General features: G+C 48.9%; 1 protein-coding gene across 10 annotated transcripts; it reads right to left on the minus strand.

The window, feature by feature from the left end:
* Positions 1–11,146: 11,146 nt before the first annotated feature.
* MFSD2A (MFSD2 lysolipid transporter A, lysophospholipid) lies at positions 11,147–22,645 on the minus strand. Of its 10 annotated transcripts, none has more exons than XR_014243493.1 (15): positions 22,453–22,645; positions 20,884–21,015; positions 19,579–19,703; positions 15,902–16,025; positions 15,713–15,791; positions 15,191–15,348; positions 14,646–14,736; positions 14,405–14,526; positions 14,099–14,182; positions 13,476–13,559; positions 13,270–13,382; positions 12,677–12,820; positions 12,410–12,485; positions 11,907–12,032; positions 11,147–11,629 (listed from the first exon to the last, which is right to left on the minus strand). XR_014243493.1 is itself a non-coding variant. In XM_082388591.1 (14 exons), exons 1-14 carry the CDS (start codon positions 22,543–22,545, stop codon positions 11,566–11,568), a joined length of 1,581 nt encoding a protein of 526 aa, XP_082244717.1. In that variant the 5' UTR covers positions 22,546–22,645; the 3' UTR covers positions 11,147–11,565. The 10 variants fall into 10 exon arrangements, 7 of the variants coding, with proteins under 7 accessions (XP_082244717.1, XP_082244716.1, XP_082244715.1 ...); XR_014243494.1 differs by having other exon boundaries at positions 12,410–12,586; XR_014243492.1 differs by lacking the exon at positions 11,907–12,032.
* Between the last annotated feature and the right edge of the window lie 124 nt (positions 22,646–22,769).

Below are 22,769 nucleotides of genomic sequence, written 5' to 3' on the forward strand. Positions count from 1 at the left end.
TGAGTGACTGCGGTGACTGCCATGGGAGACAGAGAGACTTCAGGCCTCATCTCTCATCTCTGATGAACCACTATAAGGGCAGACAGCCCTGCCCCCTCCTTGCTTCTCTGACCTAGGTCACCCCAAGATATCCCAGACTCCCTCCAAGCTATCCAGGCCATATTGGATCACCTTGGAGTGGGGACTCAGTCCACCCACCCCAGGTCATTTTCAACAGGATCTCTGCCAGACAGAAGGTAATTTCCTGGATGAGTGAGCAATCAGAACTTACTCAAGGCTGGGCCACTTTAGGGCTTAGGCCTCACCCCGGAAAATGGAAAGCACTTTAGGCCATAGCAATCGGGCACTTCCTTGATTGCCCTGGAGATGTGAGCCCCACCCTGCCTCTCACAGCTGCCCTGGAGAAAAAGAGGGAGGCTCTAGGAAGCCACAGGAGCAGAAACAAGGGAAGCCAGAGGCCAGGGACGCTGGTACAAACTGTTGGACTGCTTGCCTACTGTCTAGAACTTGTCTCAGTGGATCTGGAACATCAATGGCCATCCTGATCACCTCGACCACCTTTGAGAGACCCACCTTGCTCGTATCAAAATGGTCCCTTTTGGTCCTTTGCCCTGGACCTTTGACATTCTGGACTAGTTCTGTTCTCACTTGTGGCTGAATGTAACATGTGTACAATAAGTCATCTCTTTTGCTGTCTTTGCTGAAGAAAAAAAAAAAAAAAAAAGGGAGGCTCTGGATCGCATCCAAAACACCCAGTCCTAAACCTTCCCTGGTTCTCTACCGCCTCTGTCATTGCTGCTGCTTTCTTCTCCCCTCTCCTGCCCCCCTTCTTGGAGTTACAAATGAATTTTAGCAAGTAGGAAAATTTGCAAACACGGAATCTGCAAATAATGAGAATCAACTGTATGCTGCACTGGGGGGTACTGGAGGGACCTCTGAGTCAGCCTGGAAGAGTCAGGGAAGATTCCCAAAGAGATGAGACTTTGGCTGTGACCTGAAATACAGAGAGGTCTAGACAGGGGGTCTGTGACCAAATAAGTCATGTGGTTTAACAGAGAGCTATTTTTTTCCTATTCCTAGGTAATTTGTGGCTCTCATAAGTGTGGTCTTCTCTTTCACCTTATCTTCTAACTTAGCACTGGACGATAGAACTTTGTACAATGATGGATATGTTCTATAATTACATGAATACAACAGCCACTAAGCACACTTGGCTATTGAGAACTTAAAATGTAATCAGTAGGATTGAGAAACCGAATTTCGTTTCATTTAATTTTAATTATTTTGCATTTAAATTCAAATAGGCACACATGGTAGTGGTTATCATGTCAAACGATAGTTGTTTTTTTTTAACATTTTTATTGGAGTATAATTGCTTTACAATGGTGTGTTAGTTTCTGCTTTATAACAAAGTGAATCAGTTATACATATACATATATCCCCATATCTCCTCCCCCTTTCACCTCCCTCCCACTCTCCTTATCCTACCCTTCTAGCTGGTCACAAAGCACCGAGCTGATCTCCCTGTGCTATGCGACTGCTTCCCACTAGCTATCTATTTTACGTTTGGTAGTGTATATATGTCCATGCCACTCTCTCACTTCGTCCCAGCTTACCCTTCCCCCTCCGCATGTCCTCAAGTCCATTCTCTAGTAGGTCTGCGTCTTTATTCCCGTCTTGCCCCTAGGTTCTTCATGACCTTTTTTTTTTTTAGATTCCATGTTAGCATACGGTATTTGTTTTTCTCTTTCTGACTTACTTCACTCTGTATGACAGTCTCTAGGTCCATCCACCTCACTACAAATAACTCAATTTTGTTTCTTTTTATGGCTGAGTAATATTCCATTGTATATATGTGCCACATCTTCTTTATCCATTCATCTGTTGATGGACACTTAGGTTGCTTCCATGTCCTGGCTATTGTAAATAGAGCTGCAATGAACATTGTGGTACATGACCCTTTTTGAATTATGGTTTTCTCAGGGTATATGCCCAGTAGTGGGATTGCTGTGTCATATGGTAGTTCTATTTTTAGTTTTTTAAGGAACCTCCATACTGTTCTCCATAGTGGCTGTATCAATTTACATTCCCACCAACAGTTCAAGAGGGTTCCCTTTTCTCCACACTCTCTCCAGCGTTTATTGTTTGTAGATTTTTTGATGATGGCCATTCTGACTGGTGTGAGATGATATCGCATTGTAGTTTTGATTTGCATTTCTCTAATGATTAATGTTGTTGAGCATTCTTTCATGTGTTTGTTGGCAATTTGTATATCTTCTTTGGAGAAATGTCTGTTTAGGTCTTCTGCCTATTTTTGGATTGGGTTGTTTGTTTTTTTGGTCTTGAGCTGCCTGAGCTGTTTATATATTTTGGAGATTAATCCTTTGTCTGTTGATTCGTTTGCAAATATTTTCTCCCAACCTGAGGGTTGTCTCTTCGTCTTGGTTGTAGTTTCCTTTGCTTTGCAAAAGCTTTTAAGTTTCATTAGGTCCCATTTGTTTATTTTTGTTTTTATTTCCCTTACTCTAGGAGGTGGATCAAAAAAGATCTTGCTGTGATTTATGTCAAAGAGTGTTCTTCCTATGTTTTCCTCTAAGAGTTTTATAGGGTCCACTCTTACATTAAGTCTCTAATCCATTTTGAGTTTATTTTTGTGTATGGTGTTAGGGAGTGTTCTAATTTCATTCTTTTACATGTAGCTGTCCAGTTTTCCAAGCACCACTTATTGAAGAGACTGTCTTTTCTCCATTGTATATCTTTGCCTCCTTTGTCATAGATTAGTTGACCACAGGTGCGTGGGTTTATCTCTGGGCTTTCTATTCTGTTCCATTGATCTATATTTCTGTTTTTGTGCCAATACCATATTGTCTTGATTACTGTAGCTTTGTAGTATAGTCTGAAGTCAGGGAGTCTGATCTCTCCAGCTCCGTTTTTTGCCCTCAAGGCTGGTTTGGCTATTCGGGGTCTTTTGTGTCTCCACACAAATTTTAAGGTGTTTTGTTCTAGTTCTGTAAAAAAGGTCACTGGTAATTTGATAGCGATTACATTGAATCTGTAGATTGCTTTGGGTAGTATAGTCATTTTCACAATATTAATTCTTCCAATACAAGAACATGGTATATCTCTCCATCTGTTTGTGTCATCTTTGATTTCTTTCATCAGTGTCTTATAGTTTTCTGAGTACAGGTCTTTTACCTCCTTAGGTAGGTTTCTTCCTAGGTATTTTATTCTTTTTGTTGCAATGGTGAATGGGATTGTTTCCTTAATTTCTCTTTCTGATCTTTCATTGTTAGTGTATAGGAATGCAAGAGATTTCTGTGCATTAATTTTGTATCCTGCAACTTTACCCAATTCATTGATTATCTCTAGTAGTTTTCTGGTGGCATCCTTAGGATTCTCTATGTATAGTGTCATGTCATCTGCAAACAGTGACAGTTTTACTTCTTCTTTTCCAATTTGGATACCTTTTATTTCTTTTTCTTCTCTGATTGCTGTGGCTAGGACTTCCAAAACTATATTGAATAATAGTGATAAGAGTGGACATCCTTGACTTGTTCCTGATCTTAGAGGAAATGCTTTCAGTTTTTCACCATTGAGAATGACGTTAGCTGTGGATTTGTCATATATGACCTTTATTACGTTGAGGTAGGTTCCCTCTATGTCCACTTTCTGGAGAGTTTTTATCATAAATGGGTGTTGAATTTTGTCAGAAGTTTTTTCTGCATCTATTGAGATGATCATATGGTTTTTATTCTTCAGTTTGTTAACATGGTGTATCACACTGATTTGCGTATATTGAAGAATCCTTGCATCCCTGGGATAAATCCCACTTGATCATGGTGTATGATCCTTTTAATGTGTTGTTGGATTCTGTTTGCTAGTATTTTGTTGAGGATTTTTGCATCTATATTCATCCCTTATACTGGTCTGTAATTTTCTTTTTTTGTAGTATCTTTGTCTGGTTTTGGTATCAGGGTGATGGTGGCCTCATAGAATGAGTTTGGGAGTGTTCCTTCCTCTGCAATTTTTTGGAAGAGTTTGAGAAGGATGGGTGTTAGCTCTTCCCTAAATGTTTGATAGAATTCACCTGTGAATCCATCTAGTCCTGGACTTTTGTTTGTTGGAAGATTTTTAATCACAGTTTCAATTTCAGTGCTTGTGATTGGTCTGTTCATATTTTCTATTGCTTCCTGGTTCAGCCTTGGAAGGTTATACATTTCTAAGAATTTGTCCATTTCTTCCAGGTTGTCCATTTTAGTGGCATAGAGTTGCTTGTAGTAGTCTCTTAAGATGCTTTGTGTTTCTGTGGTGTCTGTTGTAACTTCTCCTTTTTCATTTCTCATTTTATTGATTTGAGTCCTCTCCCTCTTTTTCTTGATGAGTCTGGCTAAAGGTTTATCAATTTTGTTTACTTTCTCAAAGAACCAGCTTTTAGTTTTATTGATCTTTGCTATTGTTTTCTTCGTTTCTATTTCATTTATTTCTGCTCTGATCGTTATGATTTCTTTCCTTCTACAAACTTTGGGTTTTGTTTGTTCCTCTTTCTCTAACCTTCCTTTAAGGTTAGATTGTTTATTTGAGATTTTTCTTGTTTCTTGAGGTAAGCTTGTATTGCTATAAACTTCCCTCTTAGAACTGCTTTTGCTACATCCCATAGGTTTTGGATAGTCGTGTTTTCATTGTCATTTGTCTCTAGGTATTTTTGATTTCCTCTTTGATTTCTTCAGTGATCTCTTGATTATTTGGTAACTTATTGTCTAGCCTCCATGTGTTTGTGTTTTTTACGTTTTTTTCCCTATAATTGATTTCTAATCTCATAGTGTTGTGGTCGGAAAAGATGCTTGATATGATTTCAATTTTCTTAAATTTACCGAGGCTTGATTTGCTACCCAAGATGTGATCAATCCTGGAGGATGTTCTGTGTGCACTTGAGAAGAAAGTGTAATCTGCTATTTTTGGATGGAATGTCCTATAAATATCAATTAAATCCATCTGGTCTATTGTGTCATTTAAAGCTTCTGTTTCCTTATTAATTTTCTGTCTGGATGATCTGTCCATTGGTGTAAGTGAGGTGTTGAAGTCCCCCACTATTATTGTGTCACTGTCGATTTCCTCTTTTATAGCTGTTAGCAGTTGCCTTATGTATTGAGGTGCTCCTATGCTGGGTGCATATATATTTATAATTGTTATATCTTCTTCTTGGATTGATTCCTTAATCATTATCTAGTGTCCTTCCTTGTCTCTTGTAACATTCTTTATTTTAAAGTCTATTTTATCTGATATGAATATTGCTACTCCAGCTTTCTTTTGATTTCCATTCGCATGGAATATCTTTTTCCATCCCCTCACTTTCAGTCTGTATGTGTCCCCAGGTCTGAAGTGGGTCTCTTGTAGACAGCATATATGTGGGTCTTGCTTTTGTATCCATTCAGCGAGGCTGTGTCTTTTGGTTGGAGCATTTAATCCATTCACGTTTAAGGTAATTATCGATACGTATGTTCCTATTACCATTTTCTTAATTGTTACGGGGTTTGTTTGTGTAGGTCCTTTTCTTCTCTTGTGTTTCCCACTTAGAGAAGTTCCTTTAGCCTTTGTTTAGAGCTGGTTTGGTGGTGCTGAATTCTCTTAGCTTTTGCTTGTCTGTAAAGCTTTTGATTTCTCCGTCAAATCTGAATGAGATCCTTGCTGGGTAGAGTAATCTTGGTTGTATGTTCTTCCCTTTCATCACTTTAAATGTATCGTGCCACTCCCTTCTGGCTTGTAGAGTTTCTGCTGAGAAATCAGCTGTTAACCTTATGGGAGTTCCCTTGTATGTTATTTGTCATTTTTCCCTTGTTGCTTTCAATAAGTTTTCTTTGTCTTTAATTTTTGCCAATTTGATTACTATGTGTCTCGGCGTGTTTCTCCTTGGGTTTATCCTGTATGGGACTCCCTGTGCTTCCTGGACTTGGGTGGCTATTTCCTTTCCCATGTTAGGGAAGTTTTCGACTATAATCTCTTCAAATATTTTCTCTGGTCCTTTCTCTCTCACTTCTCCTTCTGGGACCCCTATAATGCGAATGTTGTTGCGTTTAATGTTGTCCCAGAGGTCTCTTAGGCTGTCTTCATTTCTTTTCATTCTTTTTTCTTTAGTCTGTTCCGCAGCAGTGAATTCCACCATTCTGTCTTCCCGGTCACTTATCCGTTCTTCTGCCTCAGTTATTCTTCTATTGATTCCTTCTAGTGTATTTTTCATTTCAGTTATTGTATTGTTAATCTCTGTGTGTTTGTTCTTTAATTCTTCTAGGTGTTTGTTCTTTAATTCTTCTAGGTCTTTGTTAAACATTTCTTGCATCTTCTCGATCTTTGCCTCCATTCTTTTTCCGAGGTCCTGGATCATCTTCACTATCATTATTCTGAATTCTTTTTCTTGAAGGTTGCCTATCTCTGCTTCATTTAGTTGTTTTTCTTGGGTTTTATCTTGTTCCTTCATCTGGTACAAAGTCCTCTGCCTTTTCATTTTGTCTCTCTTTCTGTGAATGGGGTTTTCTTTACACAGGCTGCAGAATTGTAATTCTTCTTGCTTCTGCTGTCTGCCCTCTCTGTATTGATTTTTGTATGTTAATTTTATATCCCATATCCTTATGGACTTTTCTTGTTTAGAGCAGTTTTTCAGTTGATTCACTTGGGTTCTCTTGGAATACAATCATTGACAAATAAATATAATTTTACCTACTTTCCAATTTTATCTTTTTTTTATCTAATTGCATTGGCTAATATCTCCAATGAAAGGTTACATAGTAATAGTGGTGACAGTGCATATCTTTGTTTCTTATTTAGTCAAATTTCTAAGTGTGATTTCTTTCTTTTTTCATATAAAAATGATACAAACAGGTGACAAATGAATTGTTTTGTCCCCCAAGCTTGCTCCTCCTCCAGTGCTCCCTCTGTTACTGAGTAGAAGCACCCCTCTGTTCCCTAAGTTAGAAATCTAGGCATTGGACTTCCCTGGTGGCACAGTGGTTAAGAATCTGCCTGCTAATGCAGGGGACATGGGTTCGAGTCCTGGTCCAGGAAGATCCCACATGCCGTGGAGCAACTAAGCCCGTGCACCACAACTACTGAGCCTGCATGCCACAACTAGTGAAGCCCCCACGCCTAGAGTCCATACTCCGCAACAAGAGAAGCCACCACGATGAGAAGCCCTCGCATCACAATGAAGAGTAGCCCCTCTCACCTCAACTAGAGAAAACCCACGCACAGCAACGAAGACCCAATGCAGCCAAAAATAAATAAATAAATTTATTAAGAAAAAAAGAAATCTAAGCATCACCTTCATTTCTCTCTTTCCCTCTCCCTCTCTCACCCTTTCTCTGTCAATTATCCAGGCCAAACAGCTGCCAAATCTGTCTTCTTTCTGTTTCCACTGCCACCACCTCTGTCTGGTCCTCTTCATTACCCAGGAACATTTCAAGAGCAGCCTCTTCATTAGTCATCCTGCTTCCACTTTCACTTCCTTCAGTCTTTTCTCCACAAAGCAGATGATACAGTCTTTCTAAACTCTTAATCATCATATGGTCCCCCTAGTTAAAACTTGTCAACGGATTCTGTCTGCTCTTAGGATAAAGACAAAAATCCTTTTGGTTCACTTGGTTCACAAAGCCCTGTGCCATCTGCCTCTGCCTACACTTTTTTAGAAATGTAAACCAATTTTGTAGAAATGTAAATCAACTTTTAAACCTCTTCAATGGCTTTGGCTGCTCTCAAAATAAAACTGAAACTCTCACTGTGGGCTGCAAGGCCCTGGGTGAGCTTGTTCCCATATAGCTCTCCAAATCCACATCACACCATCTACCCTCTCCTTCACAGCTCTCTGGTTGCACAGTTTTCTTTCAGTACTTCAAACACACTAGGCTCTTTCCTACCTCTGGGTTTTTATGCTAGCTGTCTCTTCTACCTGTAATACTTTTCCCCAAGCTCTTCAAAGGTCTGGCTAATTCTCCTCCTTTGTGATTTGATTCAAACATCACTTTCTCAGAACATTCTTTTCTGAGCACCTGATTTAAAATAACCTCCAAATAAAATAAAATAAAATAACCTCCATTACCAGTTCCCTCTATTAGTGCACCCTGCTTAATTCTTTCATGGTGCTTATTGCAATCCGAAATTATCTTATTTGCATGTCCATTTATTTGTCATTGGTCCCCACTAAGAATGTAAACTCTGTTTTTTTGTTTTTTTTTATACACTGGAAATTTACTAGAAAATAAAGTACTTATCAAACAACCATGTCGTACCACACCAGAAATACAGACGTCAAACTCTGTTATAGAGGCCAAGCCCTTAGACTCTGTTTTGTTCACCACTCTATCCTCAGAGCCTAATCGATGCATGACACATAGTAAGCTCATTATAAATATTTGTTCCGTAAATGGATAACCAAGGTCCTAGAGCCAGTCAAGGACAGATCTGGAAATCTTTCTTTGCAATGTTAAAAGGTGTTTCCCCTTTCTTCCAGCAGGTGGAGTCAGAGCCACATCGGGTCCTCAGCAGGGGTGGAGTGGAGGGGTATGTGCTTTGCCTGGCTGAGGGCAGCAGGACAGTGAAGAGGGAGAGGCAGGGTTTGTTGTAGTGCTGCTGGATCCAAGCGTAGAGGAAGTCAAGGTGGCAGCGTCTCCCAAAGGACAGGAAGGTATGAGCTGTCCAGAAGGCACCTGGAGCAGCCAATGATCCAAGGAGCCCCTGGGATCCCAGATCACTTTCCCACTTCCCCCACCTATCCAGCCTCCTAAATCACACCCCCAAGAGTCAGCGAAGGGTCTTTGAGGAGGAGAACAACCTTCTGTGAACACGAAACTGGAGAGGCAAGGGTTTTCAATTCCAAATCCCCATGGTACAATGGAGGGAAACTGAGACCAGGGAAGCCTCCCAGTGGGTCAGTGGGAGTTGGGTCTGGCTGACAAAGCCCTCTCTAGTCTTAGCTCATTCATTCAGCTCCACACGCCCCACCCCTCCGCTTCATGCCCGCCCCTGGGCGCCGTGTGGGCGGCCATGACGAGGGCATGGATTCCCAGAGCTGCCCCAAAGATGCAAGGGACAGGTATAGCTTTCGAGAGGCATGCTGGAGCCAAGGCACACTGGACCAGTGTCTGCCAAGGGGACCAGGGGCCAGAGGTGTGTTCCAGGGCCAGGCAGGTGACCTGCAAAAAGGGCTGCATCTAAATCTAGAGCTGGGGAAGTCGGCAGGGGTCTTGGATTTCCTCCTGAAGACAATGGGGATTCAAAGGAGTTTCTAAACAGGAAATCTACTAGGTTATCTTAGATAGCTTGCAGAAGGAATCAAATCTGATTTGAGATCAAATCAGTCAGTCAGCCAGTGAGGACGCTGGTATAATCATCCAAGGTGAGAGAAGATAAGACCTGAGAAGTAATTGCAGGGATGGGAAAGAAGTAAGCTTGGGTGGTTTAGGAAATTTCTGTTTTAAAGATGGGATTGGGTGGTTATTGGTCAGAGTGGAGGGAGAAGGGAGGTGTGAGTGGACTTCTGCAAATGTCATCTTGGAGTCCTTGAACGCTCCAGCTATGGAGGTCAGACCAGAGCAGCCTCTGACCCTGAGGGCAGCTCCAAAGGCAGCAGCAGGACCTGGCTTGGTGGTGGCAAAACTATTGAATGGAAATGTACCTACCTCACTCAGAGGGAAGTTATGAGGACTAATTAAATTGATATTTATTAAGCATGTGTAACAGTGCCTGTTATTAACACTTTATAAATTTTAAAAAGTGGTTGAGGGCTTCCCTGGTGGCGCAGTGGTTAAGAATCCGCCTGCCAATGCAGGGGACACGGGTTTGAGCCCTGGTCCGGGAAGATCCTACACGCCGAGGAACAACTAAGCCCGTGCTCCACAACTACTGAGCCTGCCCTCTGGAGTCTGCGAGCCACAGCTACTGAGCCCGCATGCTGCAACTACTGAAGCCCACGAACCTTAGAGCCTGCACTCCGCAACAAGAGAAGCCACCGCAATGAGAAGACCACACACTGCAAAGAAGAGTAGCCCCCGCTCGCCACAACTAGAGAAAGCCTGCGCGCAGCAACGAAGTCCCAACGCAGCCAAAAATAAGTAAATTAAATAAATAAATTAAAAAAAAAAAAGTGGTTGAGTAGAACTTCATCCAAAAAATGGAGCTCCAACTCAAAAAAAAAAAAAAAAGTCCCAAACCCAAAGTAAAAACCAAGCCTAAATAGTCTAAGCATGCCTCTCCTCTGGGCCGTATTTATCCATCTATGTAAAATAAAGAGGTTGGATTGGTAGCCTCTTGATCCTGCCAGTGTTGCTTTCCTGATTTTTTGGAGTTTCATCTAAGTGTGTAAAACCCAATGACTTGCTGAGGCAAGTTCCTACCAGCTTGTGAGGGCAAATTATTAAATTTTCAGGAATTTTGCAGGAGAGCACAACTGCTGGTAACTTGAAATTGGCTATAGTGGGAATATTTACAGCCTGGAAATAGGCAAATGCTACAAACTAGGCCTTCCCCACCATCCTCCTCCCCGCCACCAGTGGTGAGACCCCCTCCCCTCAACCAACACATACACCCAGCTAGGTACATTCCCGCCTTCCAACACTGTCATTGTCAGTGGTGGAGGAAGAATCACAGGTCTCTGGGGACCCCGCAGGGGCCCAGTCACAGGGTCTGCCCCAGCACAGCCAGCGCCACATGCTCAGGCAAGCCTAGGGTGGGAAGCAGAGCATGCAGGCCTGAGCAGAGCAAACTGGTTGTTCTCAGACACAGGGGAGCAGTGGGTAGTGGTTAAGGTGCTAGAGTCTCGAAGACCTGGGATGTTACTCCAGTTAGGTCTCTCTTGGCTGTGTGAGTTTAGCCAAGTCCCTTTCAACACTGGGGCTCAGTTTCATCATCTTTAAAATGGGGACAGTCCTGACCTAGCAGGATGCTTCCCAGTATTAAGTGAGAACATCAGCAAAGTGAGAGGAAAGCTTCCACACCTGGGCCGGGTACAGACAGGTGTTCAGTAAATGTTAGCTGATGCTGTTATCACACCTCTACACACATTCTCGCCCCCCAGGGCACCTGCGGCTGAGCGCTCCCTCTCACTCTGTGCACCTTGGCACAGAAGGGCTCAGTGTCAGGACAAAGACAGAAAACAGGCAGCTCCGTTTCCCAGCTTTTATGAAAATTAATAACATTAATAGCTCACAGACATATACAAGCACACACACTGCTATGTACATGGTCATTAAGTTATTAATTAGTCTCTGTATAAAACGTTTCTACATTAGTGTTCCGGGCTAGGCCCGATCAGTCCTTGTGGCATATTCACAGTAGCAGCCCCTGGGCTTGGCCCCTGGGGTGGGCAGAGGGAGGCTGGTGGCTGTATGAACAGCCCGCCTCACGATGGGCACAGGAGGCGTCCTGGGTCGCTCACTCTCGAGTCTTTGGCTCCCTTCCTGGCATCTGGAGACCAGCTGTTCAGTGAGCAGGCAAGCAGGCCCGGATTCCTCATGTGGCCTGGTGACCCAGGCCTGGTGACCCAGGCCCTGTGCATGGTGGCTTCGCGCCACCCAGCAGGCCCTAGAGGATTCTGGCTAGTTCTGTAGAGTCTGTGTCAGAGCAGCCTGAGCTGCTGGCCTCTTCCCTGCAAAAGTCAGAGGAGACGGGCTGGAGGAAGCACCCTTACCCACCTGCTTGGTCCCCGCAGGATCTTGGCTCTGAGGTCTTAGCTGACTGCCAGGCTGGTCTAAATCACAGGACATAGTTTGCTCACTCCCACTCTCAGCCCAGAAACTGCTGGTAGGCTTGTTCGCTGTCCTTGCAGCCCACAAGGCATCCCAAGCCCCAGGACTACGCCCTGGCCCGGGGCGGGCTGATGAGCTCCGCACAACTCACTCCACCCTGCCCTCTGGCCTCCGCACCTGAGGTCCTGCACACCAGGAGAGCCGTGAAGAGTGCGGGCTCTGGAGTCAGAACACCAGGGCTCAGACCCCAGCTCTGCCCCTTATCACTTGTCACTCTTCCTGGTTAAGCCTCAGTGTCTTCATCTGCAGAGTGGGAATCATAGGAATCTCTGACACCCAAGGTTGTTGGACGACCATAGGAGATCATGAGTACATTCTCTAAAATGTAAACTCCTTGAGGGCAGGGATTTATCTGTTTCATTCCCTAGAGCAATGCCTGGCACATGGGCATCCCATTAAGTACTTGTTGAATGAATAAATGTAAAACCACTCAGCACAGGCAGGCAGTGTTCAAGAAATGTTGACTGCCACAGTGATGAATCAGATGGGGGAAAGGGCAGAGGAGCTGTCCCGGGAAGACGTGTGGAAGGCAAATCTGGCTTTGGCCCCAGGAGGCACTAGTCGAGGGCTTAAACTGGATGATGTCCCCTCGTCCACCTCCCTGTCCCTTCCCCACTCACCTCAGAGCCTGCAGGGCCTTCTTGTTCTGCCGCCGCTTCTCCTCGTCAATGGGGTACAGCTTAAAGAGCAGCAGGCCTATGAGGATGAGGACTATGGGAGCCATGGTCACCAGCATCTTCAGTGTGAACTTGACAGGTGCTGGCTGGGAGCAGCCACGGGTCTGGTACCCAGTAAAGCTGTGGGACCCAGTGGTTAGGGGAGTGGTGAGGATGGGACACCTGGGACCTACCCCTGCCCAGCACTGCCCAGACCCCCACCCCACTCACTCCAGACTGAGGGTGGAGATGCCCAGGGAGACTCCGGAGGCAAACTTGGTGAAGAAGACGTAGAAGGAGAAGAAGATGGGCTCGGTCCCATGGATATGGGGCTGCTTCAAGTGGAAGTCATCAATGACGTCAGGCAGCATGGACCTGTACACAGTGGTGGCAGCCATGAGCACCCTTCCACCTAGCAACCCCAGGCCCCCACTAGCCCATGTGGTCCGTGTCAATAAGATTGGTCCTCTGAGAGTTTGCAGTCCCACAGCTCACACACAGTTCAATGAGGAGAGGGCAACTTCATGTGAATAAAAAAAGAAGGCCCCTTCCTCCAAGATGAAGTAGCCCCAGATCTAGTTGCTCAGCTAGGCAAGTATAGAGTGCAGGCTAGATCTGAGCCCCCATTTCCCACCCTGACTGGATGTGGTTGTGCAGTTCACAACCTGTACAACTGTACTGGGAAGACCTGCCCCACCCCCAACCTGGACCCACAGAATGGCCTGCAGAGAGAGAAGCCCCCACAGGATTCTCCCTAAGGAGCTTCAGAACTAGGGGGGGTGGGAGGCTGGGAAACATACCCAGCTGGGCCTATATACACTTACCAGGGTAGTAAGAAGGCAGCTGCTACACTGATGCCAGCTGCCACAGCTACCACATATGTGACAATCAGGTTACTCTCCATGAGGGCCACCAAGATGAGAAATGGCACTGCTGACTAGGGGAGCGGGCACAGGAATACGAGTCAGCTGGGAGGCTCCCATCAGTAGCCCCCAAGTCAGCCCAGGCCCTGTCCTTCAGCCCCACTCACTGAGATTCCAATGTACACAGCCATCTTCTTGCCAAACCGCGTTAGGAACCACTGCCAGATGGGGATGGTGACTGTGGCCGAGAACTGTGGATGGGCAAAGGGGGAGAGGGAAGTGGGTTAGAGCCATGCAATCCCCCCTGCTCTGCCTGGGACTCTAAAGGTGCTCCCAGCCCTGCTCAAGAGACAGATGACAACATCTGGACAGTTGAGGACAGGCACCCGATGGCTCTTCAGGGGAGCTGAGAGCGAGTCCCAATCTCCTCTCCTGCCTTCTCTGAGCACAGAGCTCCGGAAGTTCTGGCTTCCACACCTTTGCTTTTGCTATGCTGTCTACTTGAATATCTAACCCCAAACCCTCTTTTCTTCCCCCCAGTGTAATTGAGATATAATTGACATATAACATTGTACTAGTTCAAGGTGTACAACATAAAGATTTGATATATGTACCCAAACTCTTTCTTTCATAGTCCTACCTAAGCAGTGGTAGGTCAGATCCAAATGTTCTGAGAAGCCTCCCTCATCCCTCATGACCTTGGGCCAGTCTGGGAAACGTCCTCTGGCTATCCAAAGAACCACCTCGCAGCCTAAGCCACTTCGGCCACCCTCGGGGGCCCCACACGCACCATGATGGCCAGGAGCAGATTCTGGAATTCGTTGCGAAAACCCAAGGTGTAGGTGCAAAACAGAGCGAAGTTCCCCTCCACCAGCTGGGGGACAGGAGAGCGTGGTGGGAAGAGAGGTAAGGAAACAGGTGATGTAGTCGGGGCTGAGCCTCCATGACGTTCCCCGTGCTCCAGGGACCTCTGCTCACCCCGCCTCCATTCCACCTGTCCCTCGGGCTTTGTCCCATCCTGAGTCCAAGGCCTACCCCACCCCTTGTTCCACATACCCCCTCCCGCCCAGGCTGAGCATATCAGGGCCCCACTGACCATGAAAGCCAAGGAGGTGAAGAGGAAGCCGGCAATAAGCTTGATGTACGGGCCATGGCTCATGACCAGCCGGATGCCCCGAAAGAAGGGCATCGGCTTGGCCTGCTGAGTCTCGTAGGGTTCTGGGGGCCAGAGGGGACAGTGAGGCAAGAGCAGAGGCCCCTCCCCAAGCCTGAGGCCCAGGCAAAGGGACAAAACCACCCCACGCTGGGGGCCTGCACCCCTCCCCAGGACCCCTCACCTCTCTGCTCCCGCACGCCCAGGGTCAGGATGACAGCACAGATGACATAGATGGAGGCAATGACCCCTGCCGCCAGCAGGTATGCGTTTTGCTGTAAAGAGGGTAAAGGTGACATAGAGAAACAGTCAGTCTGATTTCATCTCAGCTCCCAGCAGCTCTACTCAATGACCTTGGATCAGTCCCTTCGCTGGGGGCCTCACTGTCTCTATCTGCGAAATGGGAAAATCAGCCTGGGCCTGCTGCTGCTTCCCAAGGCCAAGTCCAGATGAACAAACGGTTAAGAAGGCCAGGCTGTGGAGTCTGAGAGCCCACAGTTCAAATCTCCCCAAATCTAGTTTCTGCAACTCACTAGCTCGATTACCCTGGACAAATCATTTAGCCTCCCTGTGCTTCAATTTCCTTATCTGCAAAGTGGGCATGTTAACACTTTGTATAACAGATGCCCAACATTTACAAACACTAGCCATTATTAATATCTTGAGGATAACGGCAAAATCACCCCATCGTTCCTCATCTCCCCCACCCCTGCCCTGCCAGGGCCTTACCGTTTCTCTGAGCGAGGTGGCGCTCTGCGTGCGATTGGCACCTTCCAAGGCTACTGTAGAAGCATTGGCGCCCTGGACACAAGGTGTATGTGCTTGGCCCACAATCTGCCCCTGGATTGCTGTGCCCAGCACTGTACCTAATACCTCCACGGTCATCCCTGAGCAGGAAAAAGCAAGTCCTTTTGAGGGGCCGCACGGCTTGTGGGCCCCCAGGGAGGAAGGTCAGATGGATATAAGCCGAGCTCTAGCCACAGGTGATAGTAGCAGCTCCAGACAGGATGGTTACTGGGTACTGGGGTAGATGGCACCTTGGCCTAAACTCATGGCCTCGCTATGTGACCTCTCCCTGGTCCTTCCACCTCCCTGGTCCCACCAGAGCAATAAGTTATTTTTAAGATGGTTTCACACCCACTCCCAAGAGCAGGGAGCTGGGCCCACAAGGGAAGAAACATGGTAGGAGGGTCAGGGAGTGGGGGCCCCTGGGTCCCTGGTGGGTGGGATCAGGGGGCTGGGGAGACTTACGATACGCAGTGGCAGAATCCCTCTCACTTTGCTCTGTGCTGATGAACATGGTGAGAGCTGAGTAGGGAACGTGGAAACACTGGCATGGAAGAGAGGCCCTCGGCCAGTCAGACGATGGACAGACAGATGTGGCTTCGGGCACCAACCCCGGAGGTCCCAGGGACTTCCCGCACCCCTGCCCATACTCACCGTGACCAGCGTCTCAAAGAGGCAGTAGAAAAGCAAGTACCACAGGGTCTGGCCCTGTTGGAAGTCAGGCACAAACCAGATGAGGAAGTAGGCGATGATGGCCAGGGGCGTGGAGAAGATGATCCTGAGGAAGGGGAGGGTTTGAGTGGAGGCAGGATGCCAAAACGCCAGGATCGGGGCCCAGGCTGGACTGCTCTGCAGCCTCACAGGGTGCCCGGCAGGAAGGAAATTCCTCCCCCTGGATGCACCCACCCCAGGGTCTCTGGGAAGGGACTGACGGCCCAGCCCAGAAGGGCACACTGAGGCAGGGCCCCCAGCCTACAATCCTGAGCATGGGGTATGAGGTCAGACCCTCCTGAGTCTTGCCTGCATCTCCCCAGGTGTGAAGGCTCCAAAGACAGGGGCTTTCTACGGGCTGAGGGGCTGAGAATGCAGGCCAACACCTCAGACGGTGGGGCAGGGAGGTGGGGGGGAGGAGCAATCCCAGTGGGATCTCACCCATGTGTGCATACACAGGAGTGGGGGAGGCCAGCTCCAGGTGAAGGTGCTCCTTCTGGAGCAGCCACAGGGGAGGACTGGGCCCCGTGCCTCCCCACGTGTGAGTCCCACACCATCTTAGTTAGATCTCAGGATGGTCCAGCTTCACGGCATCAGTATAGAAAGGCAGCAGAGAACCATGGTGCAAAGGCCTTCGGAGCCACCCTTCCGGGATCCAGTTCTGGCTCTACCAGTAACTATAAATAACTTGGTCTTGGGCAAGTTATTTAACTTTTGAGGTTCATTTTCACATCTGTAAAACGATAATAGTAATAGCACCTACCTTACCTTCAACATTTACTCAAGAAATATTCAAGTGCCAACTCTGTGCTGAGCACTAGTCTAATGACTTGGGACATATCAGTAAACAAAACAGACAAGTCATTGCCCTTGTGGATTTACATTCTGGTTGGCAAACAAAAAATAAACATAAGATATATGCTATCCAGCCTTAAAAAGGAATGAAATTCTGACACTTGCTACAATCTAAAACTTGAAGACCTTATGCTAAGTGAAATAAGCCTGACACAGAAAGACAAATCTGGCATGATCCCACTTAGATGAGTCAAATTCACAGACAGAAAGTAGTTGGTTGCCAGGGGCTGGAGGGGAGGAAGGAATGGGGTATTAGTGTTTAACGGGTACAGAGTTTCAGTTTGGAACAAGTTCTGGAAATGGTCGCACAACAATGTGACTATACTTAATGCCACTGAATTGTACACTTGAAAATGGCTAAAATGGTAAATTAAAAAATTTTTAAATAGTGTATTCTACCACACACCAAAAAAGCTACATGACATAGTAGACGGTGATTAAGTGCTGTAGAAAAAAAGAAGGAAAGCAGGCTAAAGGGGATTAGGAGTATGTGGGTACAATTCACAACCAGGTGGCCAAGGTAGCCCTCACTGAGAAGGTGACCTCTGTGCCGGGCCTCGAATGAGAGGAGGGAGTTGGCCTGGCAGCTTGCGGGGCAACAGTGCTCAGGTGGGAAATGTGCCCCAGCAGGCCTGGGGAGTAGGAAGGAGGCCAGGGGGCCAGAGTGCCTGGCGTGAGCGTGGGAGATGGAATTAGGAAACGAGGCTGGACAGGAAATGGGATGCCAGGTCACGTAGGGCCCAATAGGCCATTGTAAGGACTTTGGCTCTATTTCACAGGGTTGAAGTAGTTTTGAGACTTCAGTTGATACTAAAATGTAGAACAGTTCTTGGGACACAGCAAGTGTTTGCTGTGATTATCACACCAGGAAAGCTCAGCGGGAGACTTCAGGGAGCTGCCGAGAGCACTGGGCTGGGAATCAGACCTCAGATCCATCCCTGCTGCATCTCCCATGTGACCCTGCTGACACTCTGCCTCTCAATGGGTGGCCGGGAACTCCAGGAAATTGTTCGCCAGAGTCTTCCTGGTCTGAAACGGAGGATTTAAATGCTGGCTGAGGGCAGGGGCTGGTCTGAGGCCTGGGAGGAGAGGGGGTCCCAGGGCTCATGAGCCCTGGAAGGCCCAGCCTCTTTCTACACCGAAAGGAGAAGGGGTGCCAGGTCCCAGGCCCTAACGGGGGTGGATGAAGAGGAGGGTCATGCACATTACACGGCAGCCCTCAGCATGCGCTCAGACAGGGCTGGGGGTACCACTCAGAGGTATCGCCAGGAGTTCCCACCCCGACAGCTGAGGCCATGTGCTGAATCACAAAGCAGCCTGAAGGGCCCTCAGCTACTTCACCAAGCTGGTTGCCGCACGTGCCTGCGTGGGTGAGACGTCCTCAGATCTCACCTCCCCAAGGGAGGGCTTCCTCTGCTCTCCCACCCTTGCCCTACCCCACCCCTCCCAAATCCTCAGAGAACCAGGGCTCCTCTGGCAGCCTTCACCAAACACTCCATCCAAGCAGCCGGGCTGTGGAACCAAATGTGACTGGGAGTAACCCGGGCTGCTGGTATTGCTGCTGCTCCAGGCTGGCCGGGGCAGCTGCCTGCCATTGGCTGTGTCTCATGAGGAGATGTGGCAGCACAGCCCCGCCCCTGCCCGGCTGCCAGGGAGGCGGGTACAAGGCCCCGTCTCAGGGGCTGGCTCACCGGGAGCCCCAGCAGCCTGTGCAGGTAAGGCAGACTCTCCTGCCCCCTGGCCCTGAAGCTTGGATCAAAGGCCCCAACCTGGGCCTTTGCCAGGGGCTGGCGGGATTTCAGTGGGAGGGGGGCCTCGTGGGAAAGGAAGCTGTGCTGGGGGGCAGGGACTGTGGGAAGAGCTTTGAAGGCCTTGAAGGCCGGAGACCAGGTATGGGCGCCCCTGGGGCAGGAAGGCGCCCACTCGAGTCTGGATGGGCTAGAGATGAAAGGGGCATGCCCTCCCCCTGCCCCCCAACCACCAAGCAGGATGTCCTGGAGGGAACCAGAGCTCTGGCCTGTCAGCCTGTCCCTTGCGCCTGCCTTTGCCATCTGATCTGTAGCACCACCTCCCCCAGACTTGCCTCAAAGCCTGAGGCTGAGGCGTGTAGGCTCTGTATCAAAGGAAAAGGTAGTTCTCACGGTCCAAGGAGCCAGAGGTTATGCTGTCCCTTCTCGGTTTTACCTTCCACGCTTACCCCTCCACCAGGAGCCACTCTGCAGGGGTGCTAAATTATACATTACTTAATAAGTGCCAGAAATGGTTCTAAGCACATTACGTATTAAAAAATTTAATTCTCACCACAACCCTGTGAGACAGGCATAATCATTATCCCCACTTTGCAGATGAAGAAACTTGAGGCTGAGATGTTAAATGTCTTGCCCAAGGTCGTACAGCTCTAAGTGGCGAAGTCGGTATTCCAACTGAGGCAGGCTGGCTCCAGAGTGTAACCTTTCAACGATTATGGGAAGTGATGGAGCGGGAGAAGTTAGAACTCCAGCTTCATGGAAGGGAAAAGGACCTTGGGGAGGAATGGGGCCTGGGCCAGGGGAAGCTGCTCAGTCTAGCAATTCGGCCAGCCTGGGAATGAACTGGCAGGAGTTCCAGTGCCCATGCCTGGGGCAGCTGAGGCCTTGCTGGGGTTTTTGCATCATTCCTTCTCCTCACCCCCCAGCCTGTGACAAACCATGTGGAAGGACCACGGGGTAGCAGACATGTCAGAAGCCCCGCCTTCTACCACCTCAGAAGGAGCATTTTCTACTCACCAGGGCATGAGGCGGCCCAGGCGGGTCCAGGGGGATTTGCTAATGCAGAAGCCCACCAGGGGGTCTGTGATGGCATCCCAAGCTCGGCCCACAAATAGGATGATGGAAGCAGAGAAAGGATCCACCTGGGATGGGGAACAGGCAAAAGATGACTCCCTCATCCTTCAACTGATGGGCAACATCCACCCTCACTGACGGGCAAAAGCAGGGCTCCCTCCCCACTTCAGCCTGGCCATTAGGACCCTGTACTGCTCCCACCCAGGCCTTAAGCATCATCACTTGCCTTGTTAATAATGACAACCACAGTTTCCCAATAGAAGTAGCACTGTGTGTCTCCTTGGAAACTTTCCCAGATATTTCCCCTTATGTCCTCCCCTCCACTGCCCTTGAAAACACTCCCATCAATTAGAATGAATCCAGAATTCAGTTCCTTGCCTCCCTCTCACAAGCCCCAACCACTTGATATCAGAAATGGCATTTGCTGGGTCACCGCAGTGGCCCTCAATTTCCCCATCTGTATAATGGGGTTATGATCCCTGTCTTACAGGGTCAAGCTCTATCTTGGATGTGGAAAAAGGAATTAATAGAAAAACTGTTGAAAAAGTAGACTGTTACTGTCACTACCCATTCAAGCTATCCCCCTCCCCCCAAACCTTCTAGGCCTAAATAGACAGTTTCTCTGGACTCTTCCTCATCCATCAAGGCTCTACTACTACTATCACTCCAGGAAGCTGGAGAGGCCTCTCCCACACTGCAGTTTCCCCAGTCTGACTTTTCTAACTTTTTACATTTTGACAGCAGGTTCCCCATATTTGCACCCCATTTAGGGCCTGGCCCATGGGAGTTGCTCAAAAACTAGCTGCTTAAATGAAGTCATTTGTCCTTTCTGGGGCTTAGGGTTCCCCATCTATTAAGTGAATACAAGATGCCTTGCTTGCAAAGTCACCAACCCCTGAGCCAAGCCAGCTACTGCTGTCCAGCTGGGGGCATTGTGTGCCAGTCTCTTCTAAGAACATCACAGCGGGCTCCATTCTATCACACCACCGCCTACCCCTCCAGGCTCTGTTGCTCTTGCCAGGCAAGGAGGAGTGAGCTGACCTTGCCAGTAAGACTCCTGGGGCAGAGACTCCCCTTCTGGATACTCTCCAAAGCCTTCTTATTTCTCATCCACTGTGACTCTGAGAGGCAGGAGAGTAGGGATTCCCAGTCCCATTTCACAGTTGGGGAAACTGACCCTACCCTGGGGTCCGTAGTCTCTCCCACCTTGGGGTGATGGAGGAGCCCTAGCGGGCTAAGCTCACTCACCTGAGCTATATCCAACAGGTAGATCTGCAGGAAGAACCCCAGGGCACAACCCGTCACCTGGTAGGGGGCCCCCCCAACTGCATAGCAAAGTTTGTTGCAAATGGACAACTGGTTTTTCTTCTTTGATTCCTTCTGGGAAGAAGAGGAAAGAATGAAAAGAGATCCATGACCCTGGCCTTCATCCTAGAAGTTTCCAGAGGCAGGAAACTCTGGAACTCTGCCAGGAGGAACAAGTCTGCCTTGCCCTATTCCCACCCAGGGAGAGCTCACTTCCCACAAGAAATGAAAGGTATTCTCTGTTCTTAAAAATCTGGAAAAGGGGAATCCATACTGAGGAAGTAGCCCCTAAGCCACCCCACCCCAAATCCAGATCCTTATCAGCTCGTCTTCACTTAATGACTCCCCCCAAGGCCTCAGTTCTGTTTCTTTCCAAGTTGGAGGGGGAGCACGCTCCAGCAATGGACCTGTCCCCACCTGGCACCAGCTGCCACAACCTGAAAATCCTCTTGCCGTCAAGAGCTGCCTAAGCCCAGCCCTGGCTTCTGCCCTGGTTCAGAGGCTAGTGAACCTGCCTACTGGGTGAGGGCTCTAGAGATCCCTAAGGGCCCAGCCCAGCTGGCTGTAGGCCCAGCTGTTCCTTCCATCTGTCCCAGAGCCTCCCTGGCCCCTGGAGGCAGCCAGACCTTCAGGCAAACCCAGGAGCTGTCCTACCCTCCCTCTCTCCCTGTCCCCCTCCCCCAGTTCCCAGGGGATCTTGGAGAGGGGAGGAAAGGCCTCTAGGTGCAGGGCTGGACCCTCTCTGGGTGAGGCACTAGGGAGGTTAAGGTTGCCCAGGGAAAGTAGATTACTCATACATGGGAGCAGCATAATTGCTTACCCAGGCTTCTTCCAAGGATCGGTTAATAAAATTAAAACGAAAAGGCAGTCACCTCCTAGGCGGATATCTTTTGCCTGGGATCCCTCCCTGGGGCCGCCTGATGTCATTGGGTCCTTCATTATGTCCAGAGAGCTGGGAATGGGGCCGAAGGTCAAGACGCGCAAAGCGCCGCGCGCGGGCCGACACCTACACTCACACAAACGCCTGCGGAATGCGGCTCCTTTAAGAGCAGAGCCCTTGCTCTTATGAATGAACTTGAGCGGCCCTCACAGCGGAGTTGAGAAGCAGGCGTAGCATGTGGTGGTGGAGAGCAGGGGGATGAGAGATTTGGGACCCAGGTGGGTTTCCCAGATTTCTGGGGTCTCTCTGGCGTCTAGGGCAGCAAAATTAAGCGGCTGGTCACAGAGGAACGGAAACCGACTAGGCAGAGCGGAGCCGGGCACCACGTGGAGCCGCCGGTGGGGCCGCTCCCCAGAGACACCCAGAGTCGGGGGTGGGCAAAAGGGGGCCGGCGCCTACAAAGCTTCTCCATCACTCCCTGCCTCCAGGGCACCCCAGGGCCCTCTCCTGCCTCTGGGTCCTCCTGTTCCCGGCTTAGCCCAAGGTGTCCCAGAACCAGGTTTATCCCGTGACGCCCCCACCTCAGTCTGCCGCCCACCCTTGACCCTCCACCCGGGGTGCCCGGCCCTCACCTTCACCTGGACCTGGCGTTCACCGGCTTGGAGGATGCCAGTGGGCAGCAGCCCCGCGGCGGAGCCGCTCTCGGCGCCCTCTCCTTTGGCCATGAGCCGCGGGCCACGCCGCCCCGGACCGGGAGGCCGGGATGCTCCTCTGCTCCGCGATGTTCCTCTGCTCCGCGGGCCTCCGCTCCGCCCGGGCTCGCGTTGTAGTTGTAGCCGCCGCCGCCGCTACGAACGCCGCTGACGCGCTCACTGCACTCCCCACGCGCCTCTTAAAAGGTTGGGCCCTGCCCTCTCTAACTGGCCAATCCTGGAGCTCTGCTACACCG

This window comes from Balaenoptera borealis (genome assembly GCF_965194805.1).
Source record: "Balaenoptera borealis genome assembly, chromosome: 1".
NCBI lineage: Eukaryota > Metazoa > Chordata > Mammalia > Artiodactyla > Balaenopteridae > Balaenoptera > Balaenoptera borealis.